Source organism: Artibeus jamaicensis, unplaced genomic scaffold (assembly GCF_021234435.1).
Source record: "Artibeus jamaicensis isolate MK-2021 breed Jamaican fruit bat unplaced genomic scaffold, CSHL_Jam_final scaffold_11, whole genome shotgun sequence".
In the NCBI taxonomy this organism is placed as follows: Eukaryota; Metazoa; Chordata; class Mammalia; order Chiroptera; family Phyllostomidae; genus Artibeus; species Artibeus jamaicensis.
This window is the reverse complement of record NW_026522027.1, coordinates 1,087,421-1,105,316: the sequence shown is the minus strand read 5'-3', so window position 1 is coordinate 1,105,316 and position 17,896 is coordinate 1,087,421. Positions and strand designations below refer to the sequence as shown.

At 38.8% G+C, this 17,896-nt stretch overlaps 1 protein-coding gene across 1 annotated transcript in view; it reads left to right on the top strand.

The window, feature by feature from the left end:
- The first annotated feature begins 1,346 nt into the window (after positions 1-1,346).
- LOC119051371 (carcinoembryonic antigen-related cell adhesion molecule 21-like) overlaps positions 1,347-17,896 on the top strand; it is a 30,010-nt gene continuing 13,460 nt past the window's right edge. The window contains exons 1-3 of the mRNA XM_053655737.1: positions 1,347-1,483; positions 2,370-2,720; positions 5,267-5,512. Of these exons, the coding sequence (XP_053511712.1) occupies positions 1,420-1,483; positions 2,370-2,720; positions 5,267-5,512 (661 nt within the window). The 5' untranslated portion in view covers positions 1,347-1,419. The remainder of the gene's footprint in view (positions 1,484-2,369; positions 2,721-5,266; positions 5,513-17,896) is intronic.

Here is a 17,896-nt window from a genome sequence, read left to right as displayed (position 1 = left end):
GACTTCCCCCACTTCACATCCAAAACTGCACATCCTGCTGAGAAATCTACTCTTGAGTCTTTCTCCCTGGAAGCAAAATCCAGTCTGCTGACAGCCTGAGATAGAAGGCAGGCCTCCTATACCATTATCTCCATGCTTGACTTCTTCTCATTCTCAAATTCATGTCTGTGACCTTCCTGCTGGGAGAAACCAAAACCTAAACAGAGCATTCGAGAACATGAAGAAGACTGGATTCCAGCTGGGTTTATGTGTTACAAGTAGACATAAGCCTCAGTTTTGATGACATCTGGGTATGTTTCTGAGGTGAGAACAGATCCAAGACCAAGTCACCAAAGGCTAATGGGGGCATAAGTGGCTCATCCTCTCAGGGATAAATGGACCCCTATAAGCCTTGCCAGTGCAAGCACACCCTACATGTCAGTAAGAGCAACCTCTCTTGAGAGCTTGTTAGATGTAGCATCTCTGATCCACTGCATCCCTGTCATTTCAGAATCTGCAGTTTAATAAAATCTGGAGTCTTCCCCTGTGCATAGCGGAGCAGGAGAAGTGGTCCTGTCTTTATGTCAAAAGATTCCATTTTGCATGGGCACTCAAATTAGTGGGACAGCTGCTGAAGCTGTGTGTTTAAGGTGTCACTTGGGCATTGTGATGTTTCCAAAGTTTCACAGGTGGTCTGATGCCTAGTAAAGGTTTCAGTGGTGACAATGTCTATGATAGTTTTTTTTTTTGATAAATATTTTATTTATTTATTTTCAGAGAGAGAGAAAGAAAGAGGGAAGAAGAGGAAAACATCAGTGTGTTGTTGCCTCTCATGTGGCCCCCACTGGGGATGTTGCCTGCTGCCCAGGCATGTGCCCTGACTGGGAATTTAACTGGTAACCCTTTGGTTCACAGCCCCTGCTGAATCCACTGAGCTACACCAACCATGGCGATGTTTCTCTGTCTTAGCTCTAGAACTGCTACTTTGAAGGGAAAAGTTAAATGTGATAGAAAGAAACTGTGGAAAAGGCCAATGTGCACCCTACAGGGAACTGTGGAAAATGCCCCAAATCCTGACAACCCTGGCTTCTGCTTTTCCAAACTCAGCATGAGAGTGAATAATTGTGAGTGTTTATATGCATGTGTACATCTGTGTGATGTTGAGAGACCTTAGGAGTTTCCAGGGAACCAAGTTATAGAAGGGCAGTATTGGTTACAAGGTACAAGGGTGGCAGAATGAGGGCATGGAGTAGGAGTGTCCTCTGCCCAGACTCTGCCCCCAGCTCATATGACAAGCATAGTAAACACGCCCCAGAATAAAGCTCAGCTCACAGTTAGGACACACAGAAGGTTGTACCATTCTGGACAAAGGTGCCTGTGAGCCCCACTGAACCTCAAGCTTCTCTCAAAGACATAGTCACAGAGGAGACAACAGACATTATGGGATCGCTATCAGTCTCTACCCACAAAGGACATGTCCACTGGCAAGGGTTCCTGTTGGCCGGTAAGTAGGAGATGATTCCTTGGGGTAGACTAAGGATCTGACTCAGAGACTAGCTATAATCTTCTGAAGAGGCCAGTACTCTAGAAAAAAAGGAAGGCTTCTATTTGGAAATGAAGGTGAAAGATAAAGGAGCAGAGTAGGATGAGGAAAAGGGCTGAGCAAGAGGAAAATCTAATAATCTGGAAGTGGTGAGAGGCAGAAAAATCTCAATTGCTAATTATTTTCTATTATTCATCATTGCGTATTGAATTATGAAAACTGTTAATAATAATACTGATTTATATCATGAAACACTAGAAAAAATTTATCCAGGGGTGCTAGACATGGTCTTTACCACCAACCTCAGAAATGGTCCAATATACCCCAGAAGGTAGAAGCTTGAATTGCTTATTTACTCAATTCCAAGTACTTGCAGCCTGTTGAATTTACTGAAGGTACAAGATCCAATGTGGTCCTGCTTTCATTGGCCCCATGTTCTATGGAGAAGAGAGGGAAAATGAAGAATCTAGATATGATGTCAGGTACCCAGAAAATCCATGAAAAAAGGCAGAGCAGACTCTGATCAAAAAGTGAAGACAGAACACCTTTAGAGAAATAAGTCAGGAAAGGTGTTTTCAAAAATGCCCCTGAGTGTCAGAAGGAGTCTGAGCACAGTGAGGGGGAAAACAGGAAGACACCTGGAAACAAGTGTCTGAAAGAGATAAGATAACAGTTTCAGAGGTGCTCAAGTAATGGGGGTCATGCTGTTGACCTTGACCATGGAACACACACACACACACACACAGACAAAGGCTGAGAGATTAAAGAGACCTTCTCAGGATTCAGGGCCTCATCTTTTCTTCACAACACTTGCATACAAACATAGATTTTTTTTCTTATTTTCTAGTCTCACTCTTCAACTTCTGGTGCCAGCCCACTACAGCTCAACTTGCTATTGTGTCTACCTATGCTGCTGAAGGGAAGGATGTGCTTCTACGTGTCCGCAATAAGCCTCCTAATCATTCAGGCCTCCTGTGGTACAAGGGTGAAGGCACGAACAGAAATAATATAATAGCATTTCTTTCAGAAAAGCCAGGAATGTATTTATTGGATCCTGCATTTGGACGAGTGGTATTAAAACAAGATTGGTCCTTGCTGATAAAGAGGGTCACCAAAGCTGATGCAGGAATGTACACTATAGTAGTCTACCTTACAAATCAAAGAAAAGAAATAGGATTTGGAAGGCTTACTGTATACGGTGAGTGATTTCTCTCTGACCTCTTGGTATTGGATGGGGTGACTTCTGCTTCACACACAGGACTGGTAATCCTGCCTGCATCCCCCCCTCTGCATTTTGTTTCAGTTTGGGATTTGACATTCAATGCAGGGATACCCAGAATGTAGACAAACTTCCTAAGATTTCAGTTTCCTTCCCAAATTCAAGCCCTGCAGATAGTTAAAGCAGACAAGAGTATGTCTAAGATGGAAGTAACTCAGAAAAGTGGGATTTGTCTCAGTTAAGCATCCTGAGCACCTGCCTAAGAACTTGACCCTGAGAATGACCTTGATGTACTAGGTCAGAGCATGGTCTGAGAGGCCTCCAGAAATTCTTCCCAAGCTCAGTTCAGAAACTACTCTCCAGAATACTGTCCAAGAAATATTGACTGTGGGGAATCATGAGCCTGTGTTAGCTCAGGCTCATGATTCCTGGGAAAGGCTGGGTGTGTAATGTTTTAACCATTTCCTAAGTCACAAGGCTCTGGTGCTTGTCACCAGCTAGGGCTTAGGATCAAGAGCCATATCTTGGCAAAATTAGAACTCAGTATCATCTTTGTCCGGGTGTGGAGTGCACCATTAGATGATGTTCTTGGATATTCCTGATTGTCCTGTGTGACTTAGGAAGGTTCAAGAAAAGGTCAGCATCCCCAGAAAGAAACAGAAAAACGATGCTCCTGGAAGGTCCTCATTCACCAGGGATCAGCCCAGGAGATTCTCTCTCCACGAAGTGGTGTGGATTCTTTTGTGTTAGGTATCATCAGCTAATAGGAGTACACTTTGTTCTGTGTAGTGGACAAAAAGAGAAAAAGAAAAATAATGTATTTTTTCTTTAGAACCAAATTACCTGAAGTAACAATCAGGGTTACTGCATAGTTCTCTTGCTCAGGTGGCCTATTCTGAATCATTTGGGTCACACTCACCTTGAAAGATTTGACATACATTTTGGCCCAGAGGCCTAAGCAGTCAACTTACCACCAGCTTGCTCCTGGGTGGTATGTTATTTCTGCACAAACCCCTGCCTCTGGGATGTCCTGGGAAATGGTGCCTCATAGAAACACATTTCAGCTGGGTGATAGAAGTCTGTACAGCTGCAAGGAAACACTTATTTTCAACCAGGCAGTCAGGGTCCATGAAGAATCACAATTACAAGGGTGCAACTGATGCAAAGTCTTGTCTTTTCATAACCTAACACTGATACTTAAATGACACCTGGGAAAGTCTGTAGGTTCCACTACACACAGAGCTAGAGGCCATATGTTCTCTGAGCACCCAGATTCCCAAGCATTTTCTAGTGATGCACAGACCTTTTGGGTTTTTTCAAAGACTCAAGTTGACTGAGATGTGAGAGGAGCCAACTCTGTTTGAAAAAGCTTTTGGAGAAAGGAAAGGTACTACACAGGACAAGTTTTACTTTCTTACCTGCAGAGCAAAGTTAACCACACCCAACATCACAAGCAACTAAGTCAACTTGGAGGGTTTTGACTTTCATTTTTGTAAATAATGGTGGTGTTGAGCATTTTTTCTGTGACTTTTGGCCTCTTCAATATATTCTCTGGAGAAATGTCTATTGAAGTGTTTTGTTCATTTCTAAGTCAGTTTGTATGTGGTTTTATGGTGACTGTTGAGTTGTAGAAGACTTTTTGCATATTCTAGATATTAACCTTTTATTTGCCATATGATTTGCCAAGTATTTTCTCACATTTCATAGGTCACCTTTCAACTTGTGGTTTTGATGAAGAACAAATTTTTCATTTTGACACATTCCAAGTTGTCTATTTTTTACCTTTGTTCTTACTGTCATATTGATAAAAATCATTGCCAAATCGATGTCATAATGCTTCTCCCTATCCTTTTGTCTAAGCATTTTATAGTTTTAGGTGTAAACTTAAAATTTGATCTCTTTGAATTTTTGTGTGTGGTGTCAGACAATGACTCATGTCACTTGTCTTCTTTTTGCAGATATTGCTGTGCAACTCATTAGTTAAAAAGAGTGACTTTTCTCCATTGAGCAGTGTTTACTACCTTATAAATTACTTAACAAAAGCTAAATACTTTTTCACTTACTGTAAACTTCCTTGGCTCAAGAGATGGACAAATTGATAAGCCTGCCTTCCACAACATGGATATAAATTTTACTAAGAAATGGGACCTGATGTTTCTTGGGGTGGGGGGAAGAAGTCCTAGGGAAAGATCAATAAAAGCTCATGAGTGAAAAAATTCTATCTGATTCTGAGGGTATTGGGTGTATAAGCTGGGAAGGGGTTTTGGGAATTGCTAACACAGATGACTGAGGAAATGTCAATGGAATCATACTGGGGTTACATGTGACCAGAGACTAGCTGCAGATCTCTCCTAACATAATTTCACCTGAACTTAGACAACTGTCCTTCTGTAAATGTTGCGAACATACTCTGGTGGCTGTTGCATAGCTCACTGTGGCTTGTGAGTTGCTAAGATCTGAGTAAGTAGCATGGGTCCATGTATTAAGCTTATTTTTAAACAGTGACAATCTCTGTTTCTCTACAGAGCCTAAACTAGTGGTCTCTCTGGTAGCCAGTAACACCACGGTCAGAGAGAATGAGGATACTGCCATCTTGACCTGCAACACAAATGCACTCTTCATCCATTGGTTGTTCAAGGGCATGGATCTGAAGCTCAATGAGCGCATGAAGGTATCTGAAGATCATCGAAGCCTCACCATAAGCCCTGTGAAGAGGGAAGATGCTGGATATTACTGGTGTGAAGTTTCCAACCCCATGGGGTCTACTGAGAGTTGGCCTGTTATGTTGGATGTGAAATTTGAGTGACCCTCCTTTCTTGCCATATGTTATTAAATTCTAAATAAAAAGTTTTGCAGCATTATAATAGATTTTTTGAAGATGACTATTTCTTAAAAGATTTGCAGTGCATCAATAAACACTAAAAATGTGACCACACATTGTAATTATTGTTGAATTATGGTCATATTTCAGACAACTGTCATCTCTGGTTGGTCTCATTTGTACCATGTCCACAGAGAGCCAGCAGTGGTCCTGTGATAACCAGTGGGAACAGGTGATGAGCTCACAGATTTGTGCTCTGTCCTTCTTCATGTAAATTTGTGGAGGGTACCTGGACACTGTTGTTTGCATTGGGAATGGACAAGAGGACACTGGTATGAGTAGCAACACTGATTTGAGTCTTTCTCTTTCTTTCAAAAGATTTCTAAAGCCTTGAGAATTCTTATGTATATGTCCATAAAATTATTTCCATCACTCCAATACACTTTGTTCCTTTTGTTAGTAATATCTAACTGTAAGCTTTTGAAATAAAATAAACACTTTAGCTTATGTTTTTTAGTTCAGATAAATTACCATAAAATTTAAAATGACCTCCTGCTTTATGAAGCTATGTTTGACTAGTAATACATTTGTTAAGTGATATTACTTCACAGCAGTAATATCCAGTTTGACCTCCTTGGTCTGTGGTATCTCTCAGAAAAGAGGACACCACTCAGAGCTAGAGAGGATTTCTCAGGTTGAAGCTTTCTAACCTTAGGTGACTGTTAAAACTTTCATTGTATGTTTTATTTAGAAAAAAAGAAAACCTTCATCAGAGACAAATATGTGGTGAAAGTCAGTTCCTCTGCATTTAGGTAACTAATCAGGCCAAATCAGGTGTCACCAGCCAAGTCCTCCATAAACCCATTTGCTCCTTTCTAGGTCTCACTCAAATGTCACAAAAACATGGAGGTTTTCCTGACCATCTTACATAATAAAAGAACCCACTCAATCCACCCACTCTCTACTGAATCCCAACTGATTCCTCTTTAGAGCACTTGTCCACATCAGGAACGCTTTGGGAAGTCTCTCTTGGATTTAGTCATTCAACTGCTTTGCCCACTACACTCTCATTTCTACTCTGATTTCTTTACATGTCCCTCCCTCAAGTGAGGCATTGTCCCCTCAAACATTCACAGTGTGGACTCGACCTCCCTGGAGTTTATCTTATCATGGCAAGTGGTTGGCAGAGCCACGCAGACTCTTAATTTTATAATTTCAGCCTTTAAAATTCACTTTCACTTGTCCTTATCCCCTACTTCAATTTCAATCCAGACTCTAGTGCCTGGGCAGCTAGCTATTCTATTGCAAGGGAGATGCTCTTTCCACATCCACTTCGTTTGGTGGTTTTTCTTCAACCACCCTAGCTGTCCTCTAGGGCCCAGAGAATAGACCCTGGAAGATATCACAAAGACCACTCCACAGAAATGAAGAATAGTATGCTTTGGGTTTAAAGATATTTCTTTAATTCTTATGTTCTTAGTTATTGTTTTATCTACTGCATTTGGATGCTATGTAAATAGTTTGTTGAAGAAGTTATTTCTGAATTACAAATATTTTCAATGTATAAGGATATTTCCATTAATTAGTATGAAGAAAGGCAAGCAATTCATTTTTACACATATTTAGTTTTTTTGAACAACATATGCACACATTGTTCACAACAGTTCTTCTTAAAGACGCATTTGATATTTTTTACTGTGTGAACAATAAAGTCTATTCTATGGAAGCCACATTTAGTGTCATTAGAAACATGAAATTATTTCAGTGGTATGTGTACACATCAATATTATGTTTTTGACTCATTCTTTAGCTATGTTATTAATAGATTTAGGAAAATAAATTTATTTTATTTATGAAAAACATTGGTCATTAATAAACTAAAATTGGGTTAGTTTATGTTTTATTTTAATTTGTGTAAGCTAATTAACTTGAGGAATTATTATAAACCACTTTTAATTATTTTCAGAAGACATGGACACAGACACATCAATACACAGAGACACAACCAATGGCATGATCATTTAATTTTAAAACTAATCAGTATTTCTGAGAATACTGGCAAGGTCCCAGGGTTATCCAGTACCTCACGAAAAAAAATCATAAAAAGTGAAAATATAGAGAAAAGAAATATTATGAAATACTGAGCAAATTGTGAAACCCATCAAGAAATCAATTCAGGAATATGCTACTAAGCTTGCAAATATGTTTGGATCACATATGAATAAGTGATGATTATAGACCCAATCTTTGGCTGAATGACTTGGCCTTATTTTGTCAGCTGGAGTTGAGAATAGAGTTCTCTGGCAGTCCCAGAGTCAACTAACCAAGTGGCATGAGTTTGAGGCCATGAAAATATAAGATGAAACTGTACAGTTGTAGAATGAAATTGTTCATGAAAATCAAATGAACATGGCTGAAAAAGAAAGACCTTAAATTGATATTTAAAGTGCTCAGGGAAAAAGATTGGAGACCAGTCTGGAACTGAATAATTCTGGGACAATTTATTGGAGAACAAGAAACCTGGCATGAACTTGCAGGGCTTTATATCAACTGAATGTGACTCTCTTAAAGCAACCTTTTGTTCGGAGAAGATTATGATGACTTTTGGGCACAGCCACTAATACTGTTAGCAGTGTAATGAGGTTAAACACACCCAAGTGGATGTGGAAACATTGAGCTTTTAAGAACGTTTTTTTTGCACAAACATTGAAATTGAACCACAATAAGCTGAGAGTTTTGTGGTTCATTGGACTTCACATATGGGCAAGCCATATTGCTTCTAATTCAAAAGCCAGTGCAAAAACCAATAGAATAACAGAAAATATGCTAATTGGGCAGCTAGTCATATAATCAGAGCTTATCATTCTTCAGGTAAGAAGAAAACCAAATACTCTCTTCAGATAGTAGAAGACACGTTGGAAACACAGCAGATTACCCAGTCTTTTAAAACCTCTTTCACAATATATTTCACAGCTGCACAATTGAACTTGTTGGCCTGTGACTTATTTAGTAAATGCCTGGCACTCTTTATATACTAATATTCCGTGTTCGCAGTTTTAAGGATGCTGTTTGTGTAAACTGAGAACTGTCTTGTATTGCTAAGCAGAAAGATAGGAAAAGTCAATGAAAAAAAATTTCAGGGAAGTCTTATTGATTGTACATCATTCTTCTCAAATCACATAAATGTAACTGCTTTTAAACTATAGTCTGATGCAGAAGACACTTTATTAAATAAACCATAATAATATATTTTATTAAATAAATAAATAAATAAATAAATAATAAATAATAAATAAATTTAGCCATGACACAGGTATAAAAATGCAAAAAACACATTAATATAATTGTTGTAATAAATTGAATTCATTAATTCATGATACTAAATTTTCCATTAATATTTAGAGAAAAATTTTAAAGTTTAGATTTTCGAGGGCAAAATACTTTTAAAAGAGATGCAAACTAGTATAAAGGAAACATGGACTACATCTAAGGGGGGTGGTAATGGGAGGGAGGGAGGGAGCGTGGGGGGGCTGGGATGGGAGTAAAAAACAGAAAACTGTACTTGAAAAATAATTAAATAAATTTTAAAAAAGAGATGGAAGAGCAGGTGCTCCTTCTGTCAGTGATGCTTTTAGCCACTGACAAAATGATGCTTTCATTTTTTTTAATTAAAAAGCTTCCTTTTGGGCTTCTGGCCAAAAAAGACTTGTAGATAGATTCACATTGTCTGCTCACACAACCACAAGAAAGGTGACAAGCAATCTTAAAGCAAAAAATAACAAGAACTGCCAGAAAATCCGAGTCTCTGGTAGTCCAACAACCAATGAGAATAGAGAACCATGGAAAACTAGGGTGAATACAGGTGTGGTATTATGGTGAAGCTTCCTAACATTGAGTGGGTGTTAAAACTCCCATCTTGTCCCAAAGCAAGTAGAAGAAAGGAAATAATCAAGATCAGGGCAAAATGAAATGACATAGAAACTAAAAGACCAATGCAAAGCATCAATAAATCCAGGAGCTGATTCTTTCAAAAGACAAGCAATTTCAACAAGACTTTAACCAGGATCTGTCACAGACCCCAGTTCCTGGGGTCCACAGTGTTGTAGCTGAAACAAAAGAAATTCACACAGACAACCTAATCATGTAGAGAAAAATGGCAAGTGGCTGCTCTCTCAGGGGGAGCAAAAGCCTTGGCTTCTTAAAAATTTTTTATTTTATTGATTATGCCATTACAGTTGTTCTATCCCCCCTTCATTCCCCTCCACCCTGCACCCCCTCACCCCTAGCATTCCCCCCCCTTTAGTTTATGACCATGTGTCTCAAGTTCTTTGCATTCTATATTTCCCATACTATTCTTGCCCTCCCCCTGTTTTCTACCTACCGTCTATGCTACTTATTTTCTCTACCTTCTCCCCCCTCTCCTCCCACTCCCCTGTTGCTAACCCTGCATGAGATCTTCATTTCTATGGTTCTGCTCTTGATCTAGCTGTCCTTTTAGTTTGCTTTTGTTTTCGATGTCATTGTTAATAACTGTGAGTATGTTGTCCTTTCACTGTTCATCTCTTTTATCTTCTTTTTCTTAGAAAAGTCCCTTCAACATTTCATATAATAAGGGCTTGGTGATGATGAACTCCTTGAATTTGATCTTATCTGAGAAGCACTTTATCTGTCCTTTCATTCTAAATCAAAATTTTGCTGGATAGAGCAATCTTGGTTGTAGGTCTTTGGATTTCATGACTTAGAATACTTCTTTCCAGCCCCTTCTTGCCTGGAAGGTCTCTTTTGAGAAATCTGCTGACAGTCTGATGGGAACTCCTTTGTAGGTGACTGTCCCCTTATCTCTTGATGCTTCTAGGATTCTCTCCTTCATTTTAATCTTGGATAATGCAATTATGATGGGCTTGGTGTTTTTCTTCTTGGGTCCAAATTCTTTGGGACTCTCTCAGCTTCCTGGATTTCCTGGAAGTCTCTTTCCTTTGCCAGATTGGGGCAATTCTTCTTTATTATTTGTTCAAATAAGTTTTCCACTAGTGGCTGTTCCTTTCTTCCTTCTGATACCCCTTTAATTTGGATGTTGGAGCATTTAAAGATGTCCTGGAGGTTCCTAATTCTCTCCTCATTTTTTTGAATTCTTGTTTCTTCATATTTTTCTGTGTGGTCATTTTTTTCTTCCTTCTGGTTCACTTACTTCATTTTAGTCTCAGTTTCCTTTTCATTGCTATTGGTTTCGTGTGCAATTCCCTTCATTTCAATTAGTTTAGCCTTCATATGTTCCTCTAATTTGTGACTAAAATCAACCAGTTCTGTGAGCATCTTGATCACCAGTGTTTTGAACTGTGCATCTGAAAGTTTGGCTACTTCTTGGTCGCTTAGAGTTACGGGCTCTGGGGCTTTGAGATCTTCTCAAAAGAGCCATTTTTGGTTTGTTCGTGTCCATTAAGTATGAGGAGCTGGGCAGGGTCGCTGGGTTGTGATGCTGTATGTGGGGGCGGGATCAGAGCAGGGAAATGGCAGCCCTCTCTGCTGCCTCAGGTGGCTGGGACCTGCTTGGTCCCATCTCACTGCCCACTCCCTCACTGGTCTATCTGCACAGGAATGCGCCACCACAGTTGACCAGCTGCCCTGCGCCCTCGCTGGATCCACCGGTGGCTCACTGGGTCACTCGCTGGGTCCACCTTTTGCAACCCCAAGCCTGGGATCTGTGAGTCTGAGTCCCTCTTTCCCAGTTTTCCTGTGCAACCCCGCTCTGCCAGTTGCTGGTTTTGCCCCTCTTACCAGTCAGGCTGAAGCATTCATTGTTATCAGACTTCCGAAAAGTTCAATTTTCTGTGTTCTGGCTGTGTTTTCTGTTGCTAAGATTTTATTGTCCCTAAACTTGGTTGTGTGAGAAAGCACAGCATCTTCACCTATGCCTCCATTTTAGCGGAAGTCCCTAAGCCTTGGCTTTTGATTCCATGAGCTTTTATTGTCTTTCTGGGCAGATTATAGGAAGGTATTCATTAACTATGGACAGATTTGCTTTAGGTGGTTACCTTTTACAGAAAACAAAGGAGAGGATGCTGGTAATCATATCACAGAAGAGGGATATTTGCAAATGAAAAGGCAAAAGTGGTTGAACTAGTTACACTCTTATTGGAAGATTTAGTATGGATTTTAGGAAGTTACTGTGCAGTAAATGTTTGCGATTGAAATTCAGGGTGAGGGGATTTTAGCAGGAAAGGGATTTAAAAGAAAGTCTCAAAACAGCCTAGGTACATTGCAGGCCTGATTCCCCATGGGAGAACCTATCCATGGGCTTGGGTCCTGTGCATCAGACCTTTTTTTCCATTGAAAGCTGGGCCCATGCCACACAGAATGGTGTCCTTCAAGGTTCTTCAGCAAAAAAGGATATATGATCCAAATAAATAAAGCCAAAAAATGAAACGGGTGAAATTACAACCAACATAGATATACAGGGGATCATAGAAAAATATGATGGACAAAAGCTTTTCCACTAAGATCAGGGACAAGGCTGTATGTTTTAACAATTTCTATCCAATGTAGTGTTGGAATTCTAGCCATGGTGTTCATACAAAAAGAAGGAAAAAAGGATCCAAATTAGAAAAGAGGAAGTAAATCTGTCCAGGTTTGCAGATGACATGATAGTGCACATAGAAACCCTATGAACTCTACTAGTAAACTGCTGGATCTAATAAATGAATTTGTCAAAATACCAGGATGAAAAGTCAACATTCAGAAATCAAAGGCATTTTTGTACACCAACAATGAAATATCAGAAATAGAAATTAGAAAAAATATTTTATTTACTGTAGCAACAAAAAAATACTAAGGAATAAATTTGACCACAGAAGTAAAAACCTGTACTCAGAGATCTATACAACACTGAAGAAAGGAATTAAGGAAGACACCAATAACTGGAATCATATACCTTGGTCATGGACTGCAAGAATTATTATCATTAAAATGTTTGTACTACCCAAGGCGGTCAAAAAATTCAATGGAATTTTTATGAAAACACCAATGATATAATTCACAGATATAGAACAAACATTTCAAAAATTTACATGGAACTATAAACAGCCCTGAATGGCTTCAGCAATTATGAGCTAAAAAATAAAAATACCTGGCTGGTGTAGCTCAGTGGATTGAGCGCAGGCCTGTGAACCAGAGGGTCGCGGTTCAATTCCCAGTCAGGGCACATGCCTGGGTTGCAGGCCAGTTCCCAGCAGGCTAGTTCCCAGCAAGGGACACATTAGAGGCAACCATACATTGATGTTTCTCTTCCTCTCTCCTTCCTTTCCCTTCTAAAGATAAATAAATAAATATTTAAAAAATAAAATAAAAATAAATAAAGAAGGAGAAATCATAATGCCTGATATTTAACCATATTACAAGGCCATTGTAATCAAAACAGTCTGGTACTGGCATAAGAATAGGCACAATGAGTAGGGGAACAGAATAGAAAGGCCAGAAGTAAATCTGTGCCTACATGCTGAATTAATATTTGACCCAGGAAGCAGGAACATAACAAGGAATAAAAATAACCTCTTCAGTAAATGATGTTGGGAGATCTGAATAAGTACATGCAGGGACAAAAATGAAACTAGACCACCAAATTACAGCATACATCAAAATAAAGTCAAGATAGATAAAAGTCTTAAATGTAAGTCATGACATTATTAAAGTCCTAGAGGAAAATCTAGGCATGAAAATTTCACATATACTAGCCAGCTATAGTTTCAGTGATACATCCCCTATGGCAAGGGATTGAAAGGAAAAAAAATGAACAAATGGGACTATATCAAACTATAGAGCTTTTGCATTCCTAAAGAAAACAACGACAAAATTGAAAGGGAACAAAGTGTATGGGAAAATGTTTCTGCCAATGATATCTCAGACAAGGACTTAATCTCCAAAATATATAAAGAACTAACACAACTCCACACTAAAAAGAAAAGCAATCCAATTAGAAAATGGGCAAAGGATCTGAACAGACACTTCTCAAAAAAAAAAAAAATATATATATATATATATATATATATATATATATATATATATATATATATATATATAAAGGGACCACAGACATAAGAGGAGGCTCAGCATGACAAGACATTAGAGAGATATTGAAATTAAGAGCAAACTGACACTAACCAAAGAGGAGATGGGAGGGCATACTGGGAGGAAACAGTGTGAAACATTTTCAGGAATATCTAGAAAGGATAAATCGACAAAACCAAAGGGGCATAGGATCAAGGGAGGGGGAGAGTGTGGATTGCTAGGGTGGACAAAGTGGTGGGGAGAAATGGAAAGAAACGTACTGAACAGCAATTTAAAAGTTTAAAAAACACAAAAATGAGATACCACTGCACACCAGTCATGTTGACCATCATTAATACATCAACAAACAACAAATGCTGGCGAGGTGGTGGAGAAAAGAGTACCCTAATAGAATGTTGGTGGGAATACAAACTAGTGTGGTCACTGTAGAAAACAGTATGAAATTTATTCAGAAATGTAAAAATAGAACTAACTACCTTGCAATTTAGTGATCCCACTGCTGGGACTAGACCCTAAGAATCCTGAATCACCAATTCCAAAGAACCTATGCACCCCAATGTTCATAGCAGTGTAATTGACAATAGCCAAGTGCTGGAAACAGCCTAAGTACCCATCAATGAATGAGTGTATCAGAAACCCATGGTACATTTAAAAAATAGAATACTAGACAGCAGAAAAAGGAAATCCTATCATTGGCAACAGCATGAATGAAGCTGGAGAACATTATGCTAAGTAAGATAAGCCAGGTGCTGAAAGACAAATACCATATGATCTCACCTCCAAGTGTAATGTATGAATGAGGGAAATCAACAAAACAAATGAATAAGGGGAAAATCTAGAGTTTTATAACTAAAGTAGAAAATGATGATGACCACAGGGGAGTGGAGAGGGGGGAATGAGGTTAAGAAGGGAGAGGGACAGGTAAAGGAACACAAATAGAGGATTCCTCCTCATTCCACAGGTGACCTCAAAAGAAGTGTGGCTTAGATTCCACAAATCTCTACCTGCAAGAAGGGACATTTGGCAACACCTTAACTGTCAACAGTATAATCATTCCACATACATTGTCACTGTATCTTGAAGAAACAAAATCAGAGAGATTATTAAAAAAAGACATCCTATCATAAAACTCAAATACCTAGGAAATACGCAGGTCTCTGTTACTTCAGCCACCCACAGGCTTGCACTGAATAAGACTCTTTGAAGCCTGAGTTGACCTGGAGTTCAGAGCAGACATCACTCTCCTCATTCCTTGTTTTCTTTTTTGTTTTCACAAATTCCATGTGGAATTCCTGTATCTAAAGAGCCTGCATACAGAACTAGGAAATCAGAAATAAACATCTTCTCTGGTTCTATTCATTTTCTGCTCCCTGTCTGGTGTGTTGGACTGAGAATCTTGGGGACCTGTCCAGAGGTAGATTGTGTGTAAGCAGAGGTGAATGTATAGCAAAGTCATGGAGAAATGGGGTCTGCCTAGTGTCAGAAGAGAAATTGTGAGGACTGAGAGGTGTGAGGGTGTTAGGCATTGTATGTTTCAAAGGGTCTTACGGTGTCATGCAGGAGGGTTTGTTTGGAGACTCAGAATGAAGCTGAATTATATGAGTGAGTGGCTGACCTACTTGTTCCATGAGGGGCAACTGGAGCTTGTTGGGTGAAGTGGAGTACCATTCATTCACATTAGGATGGGCATGAGGGTAAACACAGGGAGGGGATGAAGGATAATGTTTGGAACACTCAGATTTGTTTTCTGACACTGGAACTAGTGGGAGCACCTGATATACCAGTCTACAGGGGTCATGTGACATCATATATGGGAAAGAAAACAAGGAGTAGGACCAGACGGATTAAAGGTTGGTACTTACCACAAGTTAGGCTGTAGGAAAAAGGGGAGGAATCATTTAATAGGTATAATGTTTAATAAGAGTGCTAAAAACATTTTAGTACCAGGTAGACATGTTAGTTGCACAACATTGCTATTAAACTAAGTATCACTGACATTTCCACTTTTTATTATGCAAATTTTACCTCATATAATTATGCTTCATTAAAAATCAGAATAAAAAGAGAATATACTATGTGATTTTATTTATGCATAATTTTAGGAAATGCGAATGAATCTATCCAGAATGAAAGAAAACGAGTAATTTCCTGAAAATTCTGGCAGTTGTGGGAAAGAAAAGGAAGGGATTACAAAGGCAAGTGAAAAGCTTTGGGTGAAATGGAAACACATGGAATTTGTATCAGTGTCAACACTGAACAGATGGTATACCTTGCAGTCATGTGGCTTATTGCCTGTCACTTGAATGTCAGTCAAGATGTCATCCATGCTTAATATCATGAAATGCTTGTGTGATCAAGGGGAGAGAGTATTATTTTTCTATGTGTGCTGTTTCCAAATGGGCAGACCTGAAAATGGTACCCAGAGGAGTTCAATAATAAGAACTGTGGCAATTTTTGTTAATGCTGACTATGTATTCTGTACCTGAGGTATATTAGCTCACTCAATGACAAAACCAAATCAGTAAAATTCATTTAGTTCAATAAACTTTCTTATCTTCTGGCCTTTACACACATTGTGTGCTCTGCATGGAACTTTCGTTCTTGCCACCTTATGAGCTCTAGGGCTGCCTGGGCTCATTCTCTATTAGATGCTTTTCTTTTGAAAATGTTTTAACTTGTCTTTTACTTAGGTCAGAATCCCGGTCCTGTGACATCAAAACAACCCATATTTTACCCTCTGAAACATTATCGCATTTGTAATTTTTGTACTCATTTATCAAAGGACGCTGACTCTCTGCTCACCATCTTCCTGAACTCTTCTAATCAGTACAAAGAAAACAGACAAAAATCTCAGACCTCATAGACCAGACTTGGCAGTGAGGAAGCCACACAATAATCCAATCAACAGTGACAACATATTGTTTGACAGTATGTTAGAATAAAGTAAAGCATACTTGGGATGATTTTTATTGTTCAATTCTAATATGTTAGCTCAGCACAGAGGATGTGAACTTATTGGCACAGAGAGAGATCAGAAGATGAGAGCCAATGAAGTCAGAAAGAATGGATCTATCAGCCAGAATTTTGGCTTTACTCTGAGTATGATGGTGAGCCACTAGAAAGTTGAAAGGAAAAACAACAAAAAAAGATATGTGAGTAACCTGTGTTTGTGAAAAGTAACCAACATTTTGCCATCCTGCAAATTTGGTTGTAGTGTATTGATTTTAAGCTATTTGTTAGTAAATAAAACACAGAAAAATACTGTTGACCCTCTCTACATTTCTGCCAAGGGATTCAGATAGGAAATATGCTTCAGGAGAATTCTCTTGAGGCTAATTGACTATGTGAGGTACATGAGAGGGCTTTGGGAAGACACCTGCTGTCTAATACCCACTCTGTCCCACTGATTCTGAGTTGCCTCCCAATTTTTCTTGCAATTTTAATCTGCTCTCTTTTCTTTTTACCTGTAAAGCACTTTCTGACTTCTGAAATATAAGTCAAATCCCACTTTTCTTTTTTTATCTTTTCAAATTTTATTATGTACCCAATGTTTCCTTATAGTCATAAGGAATGTTCATGCTTATGTGAATTATCCATGATCATATGTTAAAAACTATTTGTTTCTGCTAATCTGTGTCTGTTTTTTGATGATTAGGGAAGCCAAAAATATTTAGAAGGTGGAGTGGACAATGTTATTATATTTTAGTCTTGAAATTAGCCAGCATTAGTAAGGCTGCTGGATTAAAATCAGGGAGTTCAGTAATAAGTCAAGTGCATCATGCAGGTAAGGTAACCCTTAAGTTTGGTTAGACCAGTGTGAAAAAAAGTTACTGTTTCTGGATTTGTTCTGAGCACCTAGAGTCAACGAGGTTTCTGAAGAATTTACTGTGTGTTGTAAGAAGCAGAGAGGTGTGAAAGGGATTCAGAAAAATTCTGGAGGAGCACATTGAGGTCTATTATTTGGATGGGATTAAAATCTTAAGGCACCCTGAAGTGCCTTTTAAATATTAGTGGTCAAGTAAATACTAGATATCAGCAATCATGTCCTATTTGTCTCCTTCATCCAATACTGTGTTCCTAGTGCCTCAGACAGTGCCTGGTAGGTTTGCAGTTTGACTTCATTAAACATTTAGAGAATCTACAAAGGAACAAGCAATGAACAATCAAAATGTCTCATGGACAGCCATACACAATATTTCTTATTGACCAAGAAAATACAATAGCACCACACAGCTACCATGAAAGCAGGGGGCCCTTATTAACACATTAGTTG